This window comes from Pelmatolapia mariae, unplaced genomic scaffold (assembly GCF_036321145.2).
Source record: "Pelmatolapia mariae isolate MD_Pm_ZW unplaced genomic scaffold, Pm_UMD_F_2 NODE_ptg000567l+_length_19412_cov_1, whole genome shotgun sequence".
Taxonomy (NCBI): Eukaryota; Metazoa; Chordata; class Actinopteri; order Cichliformes; family Cichlidae; genus Pelmatolapia; species Pelmatolapia mariae.
In genome coordinates, this window is record NW_027052251.1 from 1 (window position 1) to 19,412 (window position 19,412).

The 19,412-nt window shown below is 41.0% G+C and overlaps 1 protein-coding gene across 1 annotated transcript; it reads right to left on the reverse strand.

The window, feature by feature from the left end:
- Positions 1–268: 268 nt before the first annotated feature.
- LOC134623336 (protein bicaudal C homolog 1-like) lies at positions 269–16,737 on the reverse strand (the record flags this gene model as incomplete). The annotated part of the gene is made up of 7 exons (XM_063468482.1): positions 16,662–16,737; positions 15,436–15,594; positions 14,114–14,167; positions 9,356–9,538; positions 5,678–5,929; positions 3,971–4,102; positions 269–473 (listed from the first exon to the last, which is right to left on the reverse strand). Coding segments are annotated over exons 1-7 (1,006 nt in total), but the record flags the coding sequence as incomplete, so codon positions are not given.
- Positions 16,738–19,412: the final 2,675 nt, after the last annotated feature.

Genomic DNA, 19,412 nt, shown 5'->3' on the forward strand with positions numbered 1-19,412 from the left:
CAGTGAGTCACCAGCTGTGATTTATGTAAAGGGGGATTGTGTTTTTCAATTCAGTAAACCAATGAAAATTATTCTAAAAGAGAATACTTTGTGTTACACGCTTGGGAATGACACTGATTCATGAAGATATTAGTTCTTCTATCATGATACAATTTAATCTGTTGCATTTTGTGCAAGAAATAAAAGGTAACATCTTATTCCCCCTCCCCCAATCATGGAGAAAGCATTATTTAGCATTATTTCTTAGCAAGTTAAACATTGTCATTACCCAGATTACTCAGCCCCAGGCCAGCTGAGGCCAGGATGTCCAGGCCAACAGGGCAGATGAGAGATGGGGATGGACCATTAGTGCCGGCATTCAGTGCCACAGGGGGTGAGGAAGACACCACTCCATTGCTCTCGAGACCCAAGAGGAATTTTCGGGCTTCGTACATGTTGACTGCATTCCTCTCCACACTCTTGACTATCACAGACTGGGAGAGATTGAGAGAGAAGGAAGAGGCGATGAGAAACCGGTGAAAACGGGAACAAGTGGGATGGACATGGAAATAAACAGGAAACTAGGAGGCAGAAGAAAAAAGCAAGAGGAGGAGCAAGGGAGAGATAGGGTAGGGAATGTTGGTACCATAAATAGGGAGTGAAAGGGAGGCTGAGGAGAAGACAAACATAAAATGTGAGGAAGGAAGAGGGAATTAAGGGTAGATTAGAAGGATAAACATTGAAGCGGTGTGCGAGAGAGAAGGAGACAGGGAGAAAAGACAGTGAGAGAGACAGTGTTTCTTGATCAACATATCTCTGTCTGATATGAGAGAAGAAAATATGAGACTGTAAAAGAACAGAAAAACACAAAATTCACAATCAGATTTTGAATCACTGAAAGAAATGACTGGAAACCTTGCTTTATTCAATCTTACCAAACATCAAATATAAATCAAAGTGCTGGCTTTTTGCATTTTGCCAAAATTGAGCTTCTGAATTTTTTTTTTTTTTTTCAATCAGTGGTGAGTATCCCTGACACACATGCACACCCTCCTCTACAGGACTGCCAAAGTGATTGAAGCAGACAGGCTGTGGCACCCATTTGGACTGGCCTTTTGGATTATTGCTGTCACCTCATTAAAATGTTTAAGTGAAGGGTTCTTAAGAGGATCTGGGCTGGGTCGTGTTTATACTGGCACTTCCACACCGGTCCCTGCAGGCCCGTCTGGTTTGGGCATTGAGCCCTGACTCAGGGTGGGGACGTAGGCACCTTGATGAGCAGGTCAGGTTGAGGCCAAACAGTGAAATATGACTAGGAATACTACGTGTACAACAGCAGACTATTATAAACATTAGATCAATTGTATATACAAAAAAGGCGTGCCAAAGGTTGAGTAACAGATTTCACTAATAGAAGCTACATTTAATTAAAGGTCATTGAGCTTAACTCCAAATTTCTACCTAATTTACCAAGAATGAAGCCACTTACTTTTTGTTATGCTTCAGCTTTTCCTACTAAAAAAAAAACAAAACAGAGTGGCCCTGTCCAGCAGATGAAACATGCATGGCAGGCTGTGCAGAGGAGAGACTGCGATTCCCCACTGTGGCAGATGCTGACTTGCCAAAACCCTTCACTGTGTTGGTACAGGGATCCAGTTTTTCCCTTCTAAGTTTTAGCAGTGATGAAATATGACAAGGCAATCCATAATTTACTTCAATGTCATGCTGTCATTTGATGGAAAGTAAACTGAAATGGAACAGTGGCTTATTTGTTTCTCTAGCAGTCGTTTTTTCCCTTCTCTGACGCTGCATTTGAACAAGTAGGACAGCAGCTGTCTTTTTCTATGGGAGAAAAAGCTAAGGACACATTTTCATCTAAACTTTAATGTTTACTGGAGGTTTAGCTTTTTTTAATGTAGTCTATTATACATGTTGTGACTTCTTAAGATAAGACACTGTGGAAACTGAGTGTAGTATATGCCAGTTCCTTGAATCAATTATGAGACTGGCTGAAGGTTAAGGCATTCATCCACTTTGTTACTCGTTTAATTAGAGTTCAGGTTTGCAGTGGGTGGGTGGGGATGTAGAGTGCACTGAAGCTGCCACAGGGCAAGGCATGAGTTACACCCTGTACAGGTGGCCAGTCCATCACAGGATAACCCCACACACACTCACACGAATACCTACGGCCACCTTAGAAAAACAAGTTAATTTAACAAGCGTGTCTTTGGACTGTGCACGGAGACCAGAGCACCTGGAGGAAACCTACGCAGGCACTGTGAGAACACGCAAACTCCACACAAAGAGTCCAACAAACCAGGAGATCTAAACTCAGAACCTTCTTGCTGTGAAGCAACAGTGCTAAAAAAATAAAAGTTTATATTTGGTGGATTTTTATGCTATAATTTTTTTATCATTGCTGTAACATGCTGGCACTGTGTGACATTTATTCATGTAAGCAAGTGGTTCTTTTCTGTGTGCTTCATCTTCAGAATCTACATCTACTCTGTGTGCAACTATATGAGCAGCAAACAGCTGTGATGGAATATTTCCTCTCTTTAGTTAAGTAAATACATTACTCTTATTTGGTTATTTTGCCTGGTAGCAGCTCTGTAGCTGTCAATACAGAGTGCCCAGCTAGTGTTACAGAGGGGGACACTCAACACTGTGTCTGTACACTGCCTCCTAAAGTAATCGTTACTCTGTCAAGTACAGATTACAGTCCCAAGTGTAAAATGCATAAAGAAGAAAAATTTGCTCCAAACAAAAACTTTTTACCTAATTTTTCTTTGAGAAGAAGAAAATTGAGAAGTATAAAACCTGGTAACTAAAAGTTGACAGCAGAATAAACACACTGTAATAACATGGGGCACTTTCTTTAGTCTAAGATGTTCATAATATTATAGAAATTAGTGCTTTGACACACATTCTGACTAACAGACATTTGGTCCAGTTTCCTATGGGTGCCTGCCTTAGTCCTCAAAAAATGAGCTAATTTTTCCACAGAATGCATTTCTTGTACTTTATCCAGCCACTGATCACTTTTTAGTCAGTGTCTTGTTATGCTCTTTTTACATGCAACAGTCAAAACTTTGAAGGGATATATTTAAGGAGCTGCTGTGGTTCAGTTCATCTCCTAATTGGAAGGTTGCTCCCAATGCAGCCGTCAGAGTGTGAATGTGATAGAAAGCACTTAGGCATAGAATAACTTGCTTGTATGAATGTGTATAAATATATCCTCTAGAAATATGATTTTTAATGCCACTGGAAATGTTAAAGCATGATCCTGGATACACAATCTTTCCTAGTTAAAAAAAGAAACAAATAACTATTTAATTTAAACAACACTAGGAGCCTATCATTTAAGCTTATAATAAAAATGATGTGTTTGCATGCAAACATTTGCTAACTGCCACTAAATTCAAAGTAAATCTGATGCTAATAATAATATTCTTGATTTTGATGTGGGTCTTTGTTTATTTTGAAAGCACATCTATAAAAGTGGACTGTGAGCTAAATGGATTAAAGCCAGCTTAATAAGCCATAGATGATGCAGCATTTGGAACTGTTTCTATGTTCTTTATGGTGCCATAACACTATACTGTTAATATGACTATCGAGGATACAAAGAGTCTTCCCCCCCCCAAAAAAAAACAAACAAAAATGGCTCATCGCGATCACTTTAAAAACACAATGTAGACACAATATGCATCCTCTAAAGCTGGAAATGGTTTTAAACCCATTCTTTGGATTTGCTGCCATGAAACCACAGAGATTAACCACATGATGATGCTCAAGGCAAGATCAGGGGTTTACTAAAGTCATTAGGTTTCAGCACTTTGTGACAATCCACTGAAACAGTTAAAATATTTTGGTTTGGACAGAAGTAGCTGTAGCTTAAAGACTAAATTGCCTTTCTCAAAGCCATGTCAGTACCAGTGCCTGAAATCCCAACTTTCCGTGCCGTGTGAGTGTGGGCTTGAAGTCATACCTTGCTGGGCTGTTTTGGCTTTGGTTTGATACTGATGAAGACATCCAGCTGCTCCATTAGCGCTGTGATACACTGGGGCTCCACCTCAATATCCTCTTTAATGTCAAACATTAATACCAGAGGCAAACAGCCCTGTGGAGCAAAGACAAAATAAATACATATTTGTAATAAATGTTCATTTTCTTATGTCAGCTGCACACCAATCTCTTTGAAAAGCTTGCAAGTTTGCATTGGTGCTCCAGTAATATAAGCCGTTTCTCAGTAGTAGTACACCATTTGTAGAGCAAGTTGGTCATACCAATAAATACAAGATTCAGTGCTGGATTCATCCCACACTGAGTTTGGGAAATTCCGCCAACAGCAATCTGTTTTGCATGATCACCACCACAAGCACCACAGACATCTATATTTTGGGCTGAGAGCTGGACAGTGCTCCTATTGTGAGTGGGTGTAATTAGCAGCAGAGAGCAGAGCCAGACTGGCTCTGACGGGGCTTGAGATTGGAGCTATAATCTATAGTCTGGCTATGAGAAGCCAAATCACACAGTGCACTACCGCGAGAAGGAGGCCTCTCCCACTCCTGTTTGCCCATTCTGCATCTAGTTTACAGCACCTCACCTAGCCCTTTTTATGCCCTTTGTTCATTTCTACGATCCTCTCCCACTCATTGCTTTCTGTTTCTCCTCTCTTCTCCATCTCATCTCTTATTAATCTTTTTTTTTTTAATTCTTTACTCTTCCCCAGTGTAAGACAGTTAAGAAGCTCCTTCTTGTGTGTCCCATTTCAATTCCAAAAGAAAGTCATGTTTGGTCACTGAAACAACTCTGGCATTTGCTAAATGTCTTTGGGGCCAACTGGGAGACCGCAGACAAAGAGAAGGCAGCTCTTGCAGAATTACTGCCCCACATTATGGATGTCCAAACAGAAAGCCAAAGCTGTTTACAGCTTAGATGTCATATACACACCAGCTCAGCCGAAGCCTGAAGCCAACAGTAATTAAACAGCCATCACTTTTACACATATCTGAAACAGACCTCTGATTATACTCCTAAGTAATTTAAGATTCGGGTAGCCTCAGCGGTCATGGGAAACAAGACAAGAATGACCGCTGAGCATTTTAACCAAGTGAAATTTAAATATGAGGTGCTATCTTTGGTCCAAACTTTAACGTAATCTTTGAATTACAGTCAGGTTGATATCCAGCCCACTAGAATCTACCACACAAGCAGGTCAACCCATTATCATGAGGATCTTCTTTTTTTTTTTTTTTTAAGGCATAGAAAGGACATAAAGAAGTCAAGCCAAACTAATTGTGTCCATCTTACATGCAGGTATGTAACAGCTATGAACCATGTGTGCTAACCTTGAGTCGGTTACAGATTCTTGTTTATCTGACAGACATTTCAGCAGCTCGACTAGAGCCAAGCAAATCTCTCCCAAGGCTATTCAAAACCCTCAAGGCGATCGTGGTTTACTTCCTAACTCGCATCTGAAAACCCATGCATCATTCACACATACCATGATGATACTGATGAAACAGTGACATCCATTCTAGCTACCACACAGTATGTGGAATCTGTACATGTAAGAATATAACGCAAATGCCATCTCTTAACCACAAAAACAAGGTTGGAAGGGGCTGGCTTAGCAGTTTAACATTCTTTTTTTCAGTTGTCAATAAATTAAACACACACTGAAGATGAATACCATGAGGTACTGCCGTGCCAAGCACACAGATTCGATGGTGCCCTGAATGTAGACTGTGGATTTCTTCTGGGGGCTGTTGGGATCAGGGAAGTGGATCTGGGCTCCCGTCCTTTGGGTGATGTGCTTGATGTTGCTGCCATTGCGTCCCTTCATGAAGAGGTGGTGCTGCGGTGCGATGTCCAGGTGGGTGGTCACTGAGATAGTGCTAGCCAGGCTACCGGCCAGGTGCTCCAGTAGCAGAGCTGTACCTCTCTGAACAGGGATGACAAAAGAAAACATACATACATATATTTTAGCATATTTTAGCACACAGGATAATCACCAATTACAGATTTAAAAGTAATATAACCAAAAAAAACAAAACCAGTTTTCACAGGATTCTCTGCAGTCGTGTGCAAAAATAAGCAAATCCCATGATTCAAGAAACTCAAGGATGCTTTACACAATAATAATGAGTTTTGCCCCACTCTTCTTGACAGTGCTTTTTCAGTTCACAGCTTGCAGATATTCTTTAACTCACAGCCATCCTAAAGGTCCTGCCACAGCATTTCAGACATTCTGATATAGATTTTTTGGTGTGCTTGGAATCACTGCTCTGTTGCATGACCCAATTTCAGCCAAGTTTTAGCCGTCAGACAGATGGCCTCACATTTGACCCTAGAATACTCTGCAGTACCGGGGAATTCATGGTCGACTCAGTGACTGCAAGGTGCTCAGTTCCTGTAGCAAAACCAGTCCAAATCGTCACCCCTCTACCACAATGCTTGACAGATGGTATGGGGTGTTTGTGTTGACCAGCCGGTTTTGATCAAACGTGGCGTGCATTTTAGTCAGACACGTCCACTTTGGAGATCACGTCTCATCTGTCCAAAGAACATTCTTCCAGAAGTCTTGTTGTTTGTTCAGATAAAATTCTGCAAACCTAAGCTGCACTGCCATGTTTTCTTTAAAGAGAAAAGGCTTTCTCTTGGCAAGCCTCCCAAATAAGCCATACTTGTTCAGCGTTTTTCCTAATTGGACTGTCATGAACTTTAACATTTAACATGCTAACTGAGGCACGTCGACTCAGATGTAGCTCTTGGGTATTTTGCAATTTCTTTGAGCATTGTACAGGACAGCATCCTGTGAAAACTCTTCGCATCACTGCTGAGGCAACTGAAAAGCAGCAAAATGTTCCCTGTTGTAAATTGTTATGCATGATAGCCATCTGATCATTCTTTGAGATTTAGCTCTTTTAATGGATTTCATCTTAGTCTTCCTATGAATGGCTCCTCTTTCTACTTGAGTCCTCCTGAAATTGCACCCAAAATGCTGTCTTGACTTTCCTTTATAATTGCCAATCCAGCCCTCCCTATTTCTCATGCAGGAAAGGTGTGGACCACACACACGCACGCATGCGCACACGCACGCATGCGCACACGCACGCACGCGCACGCACGCGCACACGCACGCATGCGCACACGCACACGCACACGCACACAAAGAAAGACTTGCTGGTGGCATCATTGGAACATCTGTGTTTAAAGAAATATGGTAGTTACAAATTAAGGACACGGAGTCACATAAGATTTAGATCAGAGACAACCTGTGAAATTATACAAAGCAATTCATAGGTTATACTAATACTTCAATAATGTACCTTTCATAGTGTTGGCATTCACAGTCTCAATGAACCAAGCAGCTAACTTCAGCATGTGTTAATGTGTTGATGTTAAGCAGATGTGTTTGTCAAGATCACCACTTGGATTTTGAATGTGTCTTGGTGCTATTAGCTTATGTACAAAAACATTTGTGTATATTCAGTGCAGTCATTACAAAAAAAAAAAATCTATCCTGTGTATGATAGCAAGTTATCAAATTACTGTTTAGTATTCAATCCATAATACAAAGACACTTAGAGAAGCCGTGAATCCTCTCATGAGGAACCACCAATAAATGTAAACTGTGGCCTTTGATAACTTCTAAATAAACGCAAATCCATTCATCGATTTAACTTTTCTGGCAGGAATATTAAATAATGCATCTCATTTTGGATGCATACTCGTTGCAAGAGAACAATATTTTTGCCAAGAATACAAGACTATAACTAGCAATTTGCATTTTTTAATATGAATATAAAACAGTGCGTATTAAATAAAGATGTGATGAATTGTTAGTCTTGAAAAGAAAAAAGATAAGTGAACCAGAGGCTAAAACAACATTTCATTTTAAGCAGTATCCAGGCCAGATTACAAAGTAATTGTTTAACAGAGCAGTAAAGCAAAGCTGCTTAAATTCTCAGAGAAAGCACCATTGTTTTCTATATAACCAATGAAAATTATTGCATTTTTTTTTAAACTGTGCTGGCCATCTTAACAGTCTCATTCTTTGCCGTCTCTGCAAGCCATCACTTGGCCTTGTAAAGTATGTCATTTCCCCTCTTCTACAGGAATCTGCACACTGTGGCCAACATAAGACAACAATCCATAGAGCACCTTTAAGAATTGCCAAAACCACTAAGGGTCTCACGCCACCACACAACATAGCATACATATTCGATCCCTCAGCTTTCATCTGGCACGCTTCCCAGTCCTGACTGACCCCTCAGACCTACCGCAAACTCAGGGGCAACGTTTCTGCATATGAACACATGTGCTGTACATAGGAACACACAAATGCACACGAGCATACAAATCCAAATAAAAGTGCACTGGCACTCATGAATAAATGAACGCAGAAATGCACATATGCAAAACGCAACTGTTGGCAGACTAAAATTAACTCCATGTTGTTAACTAAAGCTTGGTAGTGGGGTGGGGGAATGGTGGCTATGATTTGTTTGGCAGAGATTTATGAGAAACCTCCCTGGCACTATCCTAAGCCAGATGCCTGCTGAGGAAATACATCTCTGTATGTTTATATATAGGAAACATACAGTATGATTACGAACATACACAAGCAGCAGAAAAAAACTGCAAGAAACTCAGACTAATTTAAAGTACAGTTTCATTCGAGGGGAGCTTGTGGACTTGCTGATACAGTAGTGGGATACAGTCTCCCCTGCAGTGGAGAGCTAAACTAGCAGCCGTCCAGTTTGAGTGACCAAAAATCTCTCAGCACTCTCTTGCCCCTGTGGTGCCGAATGTAATGAAGCGGTTTATATGAGAAAAGTGAGGTATGCCGAAAGTGTTGGTGGGCCTTAACGCGTGGCTCAGGAAACCCTTTTTTAGGCGTGTGGTTCAACATGTAAATGGGTGGGGATTCACTAAAATATTACAGAACTGAAATGACTGAGAAGGAGTACAGAGGTCAGAGTTCAAGCATATTTTACAGGACACACAAGGGCTGTTTGGCCTTTCCATAATTTTGCCACAAAGTAAAAAGGTGACGTTACAGAGTTTAAATTGTGAATACAGCTGGTGCAGTATTAGGAAATGCTTAAAACAGACTAATGAGTCACCAGCCAAATATTCACTGGTTCCTGGCTATAAAATATAAGCATTTGCTGGTTTCATGCATTTCATGTGTTTTAAAATGTCGTACTTTTTTATCGCTTTAGTCTCCGGGAAGTTGTAATGTGCATTTTTCCCTCCACAATTTTCTTAATAATAAGTAACAAAAAGTCTTGACCATCTGTTTCACACAACCCTCAAATGCCACAGACCATTAGTCACTTCCAAACCGTGAGATCCTTCTTACCTTGACTGCGTTGGCATTATTCTGTGAGCCGCGAACAACACCTGTGGCTCTATAGAGACGTGTCGGGGGCTTGAAGGAGACTGTGAGGTTGTAGGTCTGCGAGATGTGCTGCACAGTGGGCGAGCTGGGGTCAGACTGCATGATGGCAGGGAGCTCGAAAGACAGCACAAGAGGTAGCAGCTCCTGTAACGTGAAGGGACAGGTGGAAGGAGGAGGAGGACAGAGAAAGGGAAGGTATTAACAGGAAGCGACAACCATCGTCTACGAACATGTGGAAGCATAGTGATGGCGGCTGAAATGCTGCAGAGTGTTAGAGCTTATTATTAAACTGTTATGGCTTCTGTAGGAAAAAATATAAAACATGTGGAACCAGATTTTTTCCCCCCTCTTCAAAAAAAATTATGACAGAGAGAGCATAGCAGCCTGTGTCAAAACATTAGTGACTTACACCGATTAAGTAAAAACGCATAAGGAAAAGGGGGATTTCTTCACATACTGAAGACTTATGTGAATTGACACACAGCCATAACAACCCTTCATTTAACAGAAGGTGGCAACACTTGGTATGTAAATCTGTCAGGCCAAATAAATAAATCTGGGGAAGGTAGTCAAAATGAAGTGGAGTAGCACCGGCAGCAAAAAAAAGAAGAAAAAGAATAGAAAAAAAGGACAAAGTCTGCAAGCAGCAAAATGCTACAGGGTAAAAAAAAGTTTAAAAAAAAAGTTTAAAAAAAAAGAAGAAAAAAAAAGAATAAATAAAATTCTTCATCATTTTATCATTATGGCTACACAAAAACGTCCAACTATGGTTTAAAATTTAAAACATTAGTGGTCCATGGCCTGTTCACTCTCATACATTAAGTCACCGAATTAAACCACAGGACCAGCAACAGATATCAGTTCCTGTCATTTGTGTCACAGCCTTCATTCAAAGAAAATAGATGCTGACAAGAAGACTTTACTTTATGCAAACACATGCTTATATATACAAGAGAGATAAATCACACAGGCACACCCTTATACAGAGAAACTGAAGGGAATGCACATGTACACACTCATAAAGACAATGAACACACACACACACACACACACACACACACACACACACACACACACACACACACACACACACACTTATCCAAACACTGACTCTTGGGCAGAGCGCCACTATGGTTTTGGCTGCCAGTGAAGGGCAAGCAGCATGAATTGCTCTGACCAAAGAAATGCATCCCTGATCAGTCCCATATGCGCTTGGCCTTACATTTATATCACGTTTCAGCACTCGCTCTCCGAGGGCTCGAGAAATTTAGGTCAGCACTGAGGGAAATGCAAGGGAGGACAAGCAGACCAGCAGGAGTCGAGAACTGAATGAAGAATAGTCTGATTTTCACGGCGGAGCTGAGTTCAGCTTTTTTCAAAAAGGACAGCTTGGCAAATATGGGTTTCACATGTATTCAAACAGAAAGTGCTGTTCAAAGGCCTCACTTGTCCTGACATAAGGGTGAGGGATGAAGAAAAATGAAAATATCTTTGAAGTAACGCAACTAGCTAGACCTTTCATCACCTACCTGCCAGCTCCATCTCCGAAAGCCACATTAAATCCCCCAAGAATCCATCACCTCAACAACTGGCTTGTTACAGAGTCAAACAGATCTCCACCCAAGAAGGCATCAGAAGTACAGCAGACCTTGTAGGTCCACTGCGGTGTGTCTGAATGATTAAGGGACATGATTCTCCCTTAGCTGCATTGCTAATGCAGGAACAAACCAGCCACTTCTGGTTTTAGAAGACGACTGGGGAGGATGTGGTCTAATGCCCACCCAGAAGATAGTACTCTGTCTAACTAGCAACCATAACTGTAGGAGTTATGTAGGAGGACAAGAAACTGAGGTAAACTCTCTAACCTCATGCATTTTACTGTGGAATTTACTTAAAAAAAAAAAAAAGACTCGAAAGAACTGTCGAGTCCACTTTTTTTCCCCCTCCCTCAAGATCGATGCCACTCGGCATGCACAGGATGATGAGGGTGAGCCCAGAAATGCATCTTAGGTTATCTTAACAATTAACTTTTAAGAAATTAGACAAGCTCTGGCACTTAGTGGGCTTTAGAAAACGTGGAGGACGGTTTTCCTTTATATTTTAACAGAGCCAGGGTGATGAATTATCTGCTGACTTCACACCGAATGTAGGGAAAAAAAAAAGAAAAAAAGATTAGCCTTTCAATAATCAGTCTGAGTGTGCTTACACACCTGGCTTGTTTTGTCTGGACCTTCTGACTTTTGAGTTTAATCCAAACCAGAATTACTGATGTGAAACTGAAAAGATAAACACTGGCGCAACAAAAATACTTGATACCAGAAAAACTTAATCATGGTTCATTTTTTCCCCCTTTTTTCTCCCCCCTCTCTACTGTGAATTTTTTTTTAATATTGATCCAACTTTCTGACCAAGTAAAAGAAGTATAGAAGACTGTCAGAGCTGGAAATGGAAAAATGAGCCACAGGAGCACTGGGGAGAGGAGATTATGAAAATATAAACAATATAAAAAGTCAAATGGCTAAAACTAAATTCAAATGTAGACACTTCGAGATATTTTCAGAGGGGATAAGAGAGGCGGGACAGGGCGAGGTGTTGAGAGGGGAAAAACTCCATCTCAAGATAAAGTAACTACAGTAGCAGTTTAACACATTATAAAAGATGTCAACAAAACTAAATCAAGCCATTGATTTGTCTCCAGGGAAACAGGGATACAGCTTCTGATGGCACGTGCAAGGCTTTGTATAAATATTCTGTTTGGTGAGACGCAATCCAAGTCGGTGATGACTACAGGACGCAGGTATACCACGTAAACATCTTAAGTACGTTGACATTTTCAGTGTGAAGCTAACGCTGACCAGATGAAATGTATACAATGTTCAGGCTTTCAGTTGTGAAAGCTTCCAGCCGCAAAGGTTTACACACACTAGGCGATCTGTACTGTGCCCGTCTGTTTGAGTAGCGTGACTGCTCTGTGCCACGGTGCGGTCAGGCGAACCGTGTCCTAATCTGCTTTAAGAATTGGGCGCATGTAGTCTGATCGCTAGCCATGCCCAAGCACAAACTATAACACTTCTTCATCAACAGCTGCCTTTAACTGAATGTCGAATTTACAACACTGTTGACAGCACATACAATATGTTCGGCTATTCCAGGACTAGGTAAGTATCAAGGTTTCCACTGAAAGAAATCAAGCTGACAGACAGGAGAGGAAACTCTTATTATTCAGCTCACTTGTCCGCTGACTGCGTCTTCTCTCGAGGACACAAAAATCTTTGTGGTTCTTTGCAGCTTATAAACTTCTTTGTACAACACTGGTATGGTTCGGTTTGATTATTCTTTTCCCCTCATCCATAGCAAAGAAAGCAGATGATCTGGGATTTGATTTGTTGCTTATGAAAACACCCATTAAACATGGAGAGATATGGGTACATGCATGCAGACATTTGCCAATACGCACTGCAACAACATCCAGCGTGACCTTGTCTTCCTGTCTTTTCCCTCCAGCACACACTCACTCCGTCTTTCTCAAAAGCACACATCGCCATGTTAGTTTTGGTCAGTTCATAGCGGAGGAATGTGCTCACTTTAGACAACTGCTGTGGTGTTGAAATACAGTAAAAGTCTAAAGATGTAGTAGGTCACACAAGCACACGAGGTCTTTTTGCTCTCAGAGATGAAGCTGAATGTTGGGCTTCCCGTCAGAATGAAACTGAAGATGGAAAAAATGCTAGAAAATGGGTTTGAGATAGACTTGCCAGAGGGAGTGTTGCTCATGCTTTTATTTTACAATTGTTCTTGGGAAGAGGACTGGGAATAAGTCGGGAATGGTGCTTGTGGCTTAGACGAAGTGTCGAAACTATGCCTGGGCCACATATTTACCTACTGTAAAGGTTGGAGCTTTTCCACTGAAGGATTAGGTGAGCAACTTGACTCGACTGTCCTAATTTTGACATTTTCTTGAGCATGGTCATGATTTTCACATTTTCAAATGTTCTTTAGAATATTCTTAAAAATCTAGTTTATGTGACTATTTCTTGTCTTAAACTTTTGTCCTTAATTGTTTTAACTTCATGTCAAGTAATTATTGAATAGTACTGGACATACTGGTGCTGGTAAGCACAGTATTTCAGATGACACAAGCTGGAGAGACCAAGTTGACCAGAGGAACAAGACATGGACACTTGGATATTGCAGTCCAGCTGAAATTTTGCCAGGTCAAATGTACTCAGGTGGAGCGGCCAAAGGCAAAGAGAAAACATGAAATGGCATAGGTGGAGGTAAATTTAGGGCAATACTCTTATTATTTGTTATACATCATTTCAAACACACACTCGTACTTGCAGTTTCTGTTACTTAGTACAGCTGAGCAAAATCCTTCATTCTCACCATTTTTTTACATCATGAGAAATCAACATTTCCCAATCAACAACTCAATCCTACCATCAAGTGGGATGGATTAGGTAGCCTTGTGATTTACTGTTAAAAACAGTCCAATCTGGCTGAACTCTGCACTACAAAATAACACTGAAATCTATTCTTAAAGAAACTGGTCAGCACTAAAATCAGCGGCAACTTTCAGAAATGTAAACTGAGCACAGTCGGTCTGCTCCACGGAGGTTAAAAGTGCAAATTTAACAGTCTGCAGGGAATGTGCCTTTGATACTCAAAATTATGGGTGGAGTATCCCTCAAAGACAAACGTGGCTGAATTCCAACTTACCCTTATTTTTACTCGAGCTGCCTCCACCCCGCCTGGCTGCCCTGCGATGGACACCTGTTCATAATAAAAAGTAAATGATGTAAATCAGTCATCCAGTTCCCCCGCACTCCAAGATAAATACAAGACTCAGGTACTTTGCATACGGTTTCATGTAATTGTGACATCTTTGCAGGCAATGTTTTGAACCGTGTCATGAATCTGCTCGACTCAATGATGCAATTCACTGTGAATGTAAAAACAACCCTGCAAATTTAACCAAGTAATTTTTAAGCATAACCACCAAAAAGAGAGGCCAGATTAACTTAACTTAAAGGCTAATGAAAAAGGGTGATAAATGATCTCATTAGCTTTTTCCGTTCTGATCCTCGTTCCTCACTCTAAAGACGACTCAGCAGCGCTATCCATGAAAGACCTTAAGCACGGTACAGAGCTACTGTGCCAAAACAAATATAAAGTTTAAGTTCATTAAATCAACACAAAGCAGGTCAATCTAATTCACCTCTGCTACATGAAGAAAATCTTCAAATATACACTTGCACTGTAGATTTTAACATAAAAAAAAAAGCTTAGCTTAAGTGTGATTCAACAATATCCTGAACCTCATCAGCTTTACTGAGAATCAAAAGTAGCCCCTTCATTGAGTTTCACAGTAATATACTGTGTGCTCATCAATAAAACTGTACTGTTAATATGCCTGCCCTCTCAAAGTTTTGCTGCAGACTGAAAGCTTTTGAAACCGGAGAACAGACACAGCTTAAAGGGCCTAAAAGGAGAGTGTTGCTGCTTATCAGCCCATACTTGCATCATCAGACTGGAGGGGATTGAGCAATGCACAAGATACAGAGTTCTGAGGGGAGTAGCTTAACCATCTACATCTGCAATAAGTGCAAATTGTTTTATGCAAAGCCCACAGAGAAACCGTAAGAGTAAGGTGAGTAGACCTTTGAAAATAAAGAACTTGTCAGTTCTTTCATACACAGGTGTAGAGCAGATATCTAATGCTTGGACCTCTCCTCAACTCCTCTTACTTTAATGGTAATTACAGCAGGATCCTAGTGCTATTCTAGTGAGGCCAGCCAAAACATGCTGGCTTCCTCTAAGCTGGCCAATCAAAACACCCGAGTGAACCAACTCTCTGCAACCTGTCCAGACTGAGACCCCGTGACAGCTAGTAAATGGATTGGAGGGCTGCATACACGGATCAAAGAGTTATTTAGAACCTGAAACCTAAGAAAATCAGTTTTTAAGGGATGATGGTAGGAAACACTCTGGGCAGCAGAATGCAGTGCAGTGATCCAAGACATTAAAGAAAAGGTTCAAACCTGGTTGCTTTTCTCTGCCTGGTTGTTCCTGTTAGAGTCTGGGAAATGGATGTGACACCCCGTCTCCTCCATCACCCTCTTGATGTTGTTGCCTCCTTTGCCAATAACGTGTGAATGCTCTGTGTGGGAAACATCCATCTTCAGAGTCACCCTGTTACTCTAATGAGAAGAAAGAGCGATAGGGGTTGAGAAGATGACCGATAACCCTTGAAAAATATCAGTGAGGTGAGAAAAGTACAGAACATTGTACATAAACTAAAGGAAAAAAGCAAAACAAAACTGCATTTACAGCATTGCACTAATAAAGATATTTCTAGTAAATACACCCATCCGGCCCATGGGTAAAGCAACCATCTGGTACATACTGTGGAGTTTATAATCTCCCCGAGGTACAACTGTGTGTTCAACAAAAAAAACAAAACCCCAAGCTAATAGACCTCTCACTTTTTTGGTGATGTTTTAATTTCTTTTAGTTGTATTTATAGATTGCCAATTACCAGCAATATTCTAGGCATTTTAAGACACTGTAAAGTAAATACCTTACAATATTAAACAACAAAGAGGTCCAAGATTCCCTGATTCCCCTGTTATTTCTCTGATTGTAAATCCTGGTTCACTGAAAGGCCTGTTGAACATGTGTCACCCTTTACGCCATCTAAACAGTCAAAAAATCATTATTTTTACAATTTTCAACTCTTTAAAAAACACACTCACATGCTGCACTCATTTAGAACAGAATCAAAGCAACAAAATATGCTGTTTATTACAAAAATGAATAAAACAAATAAAAATTATGAAATAATTCTGTGTATTCCAGGGGGAAAGAAAAAGGCCTTTTCGTGACAAAACCATATAAAATGCTATAAACAATGCCAGTTGGGTGCAGCTCTTCCATGTGTGCTGCTGTACAAAGTGCACAAGCGACTTCTTGCCCCTAGGGTGTGCTAGAGCCCAGTCACCCAACTATGTGAATTCTTGTGCTGTCATGGCAACGAAGCCTGCATGCAAACACTGCAAAACTGAGAAACTCAAGACTTGAGTGTTGGGATTGATTAGTGAAAAGTTGATTGCTGTCACTTGGTCAGTGGGAGAGTTCAGGTGAAATAAACCTGATAACAGATGAGTGAGAAACACCTTCAGCAGGAAACAGAAGACTGGGACAGAGCTGCCTGTTTACACACAAAGGAAGTGTTTTTTAATCACTGTGATAAAGGTGTTTTCTTTACCTTTGTATCGAGGACAGACATTATTCGGTCTTTGGCTTCCCTTACATTCTCCCTCTTCCCGCACACCTTGATGTGTGGATCTGGCAAGGAAAGAAGAGACGGGCAGACGTTAAAAACGAGGCGGACGGCATGTGTTTAACGTCTGTAGAAGTATGCTATGTGCGTGCGTGACTTGGTACTGACAAAGAGCAGAGGCAGAATGCGACAAGTTCAATCCAAATATGACACAAAAAGTCTCCACTTGTCAACAAATTACAGTGCGTCGGACAAAAGCTGTGTGACAGTAATTGCCGCTTTTATATCTGCCGAGTCTCATTTTTATTGGCAAGCAAATGTCATGTGGTGATTGGGGAAGAGGAGCACCTCAGGCAATCTCAAGAAACTATGAGCTGTTAAAAAACAAAAAAACAAAATCTTGAGCTGCAATTTTGTCTAAATAGAAGACAGACACCCTCACCTTCTCTTTTCTGAACCTCATTCTGTCATCCTCCTTCAACTTCTTTCTCAAATACTGTTAAACACAGATCACTGACTGTATTCTGGTGTTTATTAGCAGTCACTCCAAGACCCAGTGGTGTTTACCCAAATGCAAACTAGTGATAAACGCACCACTTTGAAGCATTTAAAATTTCTGAGTAAATACACTCAGCAACCACAAAAAGATCGTGCAAGAAATGTCCAAGCAGTGAATAAACTGTGCCTCCTCAGCTTCTCAGCACAAACACTGCATAGCTAAACTTTTCACAGCTAATGGTTTTGTCTGTGTAGCATTGGGTAAGAATACATCTGGCACTGCTGCATGCAGGACCCCTGGAGAATGCAAACGCAAAAACACAAATATGTGCGAGTGTGTTCACGTGCACACATTCATGTACTACACGTCCACGGTCCATCGCCCACGTGTTAACTGTACCGAGCAGCAGGAAGTCCACAAAGCCCCCTTCCAGGAACACTCCTAACCATGTACACACAAACACAGGATCACAGATGTACAGTGTAGTCCTCAGACAGGACTCGTTGAAGCAGATTTATTGTTACAAAGTCACCGGGACATTAGAGAAACTCGTGCTAGCGTGTTTAGTCTTCCAAGGAGCTTAGGAGTGAAAAGTCCTGCATGGGTCAGATATGAGAAGCATAGAAATGAAAACAGTCACGGTAGTTTCTTTTTTGTATTTACAAAGGAAGCAAATGTTATTAGTTTGATATGCATCAACAAACAAGCACAGATCTTGTTAAGAGTGCCAAAAGGGTCGGACAACCTCAAGACTCCAAAAGATGCTGCATCACAGGAGGGAGGAACAACAGCTCACAGACTGTTTGAGGGTTAAGAACTCACAAAAAAAGAAAAAGAAAGAAAAAAAAGCTGAAGTCAGACAGGAAAACAAAACAGAGAAAAAAAACGAGCACAAAGAGTGGTCAGAGATCTATCACAACCTCAGCACCGTTCCAGGGAATTTTCCCATCATTCAGCTGTTGTGAACAACAGAAATCACTCAACTACCTCCTGTAACCATTAGAGGGAGTATGGTCCTTTCAGTGTCCCCACTCCAACCTGCACAGCACATCTGGCAAACATTAGCCAGCCTAAATGAGTGCCGCAGTCGTGATGCAGAACACCCCCGCATTTTTGAAGTGGTGTGTGCTCTGTGCTTTAGCTCCATCCCCCCCCCCTCCATTTTTTATTTGATGAATGATTGTTGAATATATATATATATATATAAAAAAAGAACACCTTATGTCCTAATTTGGCACGCACAACACCTATGAAAACAAACAAAAACAAGAGTAGACCTGTAGCTGCGCAAGGTGAGTGTTTTCAGTCACACAGATTGTAACAGAGTTCCACTTGACAGAGAAGAAACCTTTTGACCCAAAGCTCTGGCCTGGCAAAGCTGAAGCATTTTTCCAGCGAAGGACTGCATTAGAAAATACCACACAAATGAAGAGAATTAAAATCCTGTTGGCTTAGCGTCCCTCATTCAAAACATCTGCGGAAACAGTGAAACACAACTGGCAACTGGGAGTAGCATTAAAATAATTATCCATAATGAAAAAAAACAAACAAATGAGACTTTTTGAGACGCCAATAAACCAACACTGACCACTCCGGTGTCCTTAAATTGCTACACGTACATGTCTTGTGCATGAGCGATATGGCTCCTCATTATGATAAACTGCAGGCTAGGTGCTGATGACGGCTTGTCCCAGAGGCTACCAACTTGCCTTATCGCACCTATGCAGGCGGTAGAGATGGCTAGCTGCAGGTGATGAATGAAACAGCGGAGCTGGCATTTTGATGAAGTGTGGCTCGGCATACGCAGAGGTTACAAAACATACAGATCCCCTCACATCTGCTGCTATCCCACCGAGTGTAATCAATTCCAGACTGCACATGAAAATTCCAGGGAAACAAGGAAAGCTAATGCTATTAAAGAGTGTGATTTTAGATAAAAATAACGGAACATAATCTGCTCCGTCATCTTCTGTCAAGAGCAGAGTAGGTGAGTTTTGTGTTGGACTAATTTTGTGTTCAATGGAAGGTGGATAAACATCTGTGTTTTCCTTGTTTCCTGAAGTTTACAGAATGGCTGATGTGGTAGGTGAAATGAATTCTATTTTGCTATGTTGTCCTTTCCTCTCCCCTCAATTCCAGGATCCAGGTGGTTAAAGCAGATGGGCAGTTTCAACCCCCCCCAAAAAAATGCATAAGATAACCAAGTGATTATATAACACTCTTCCCCTCTGCTGCTT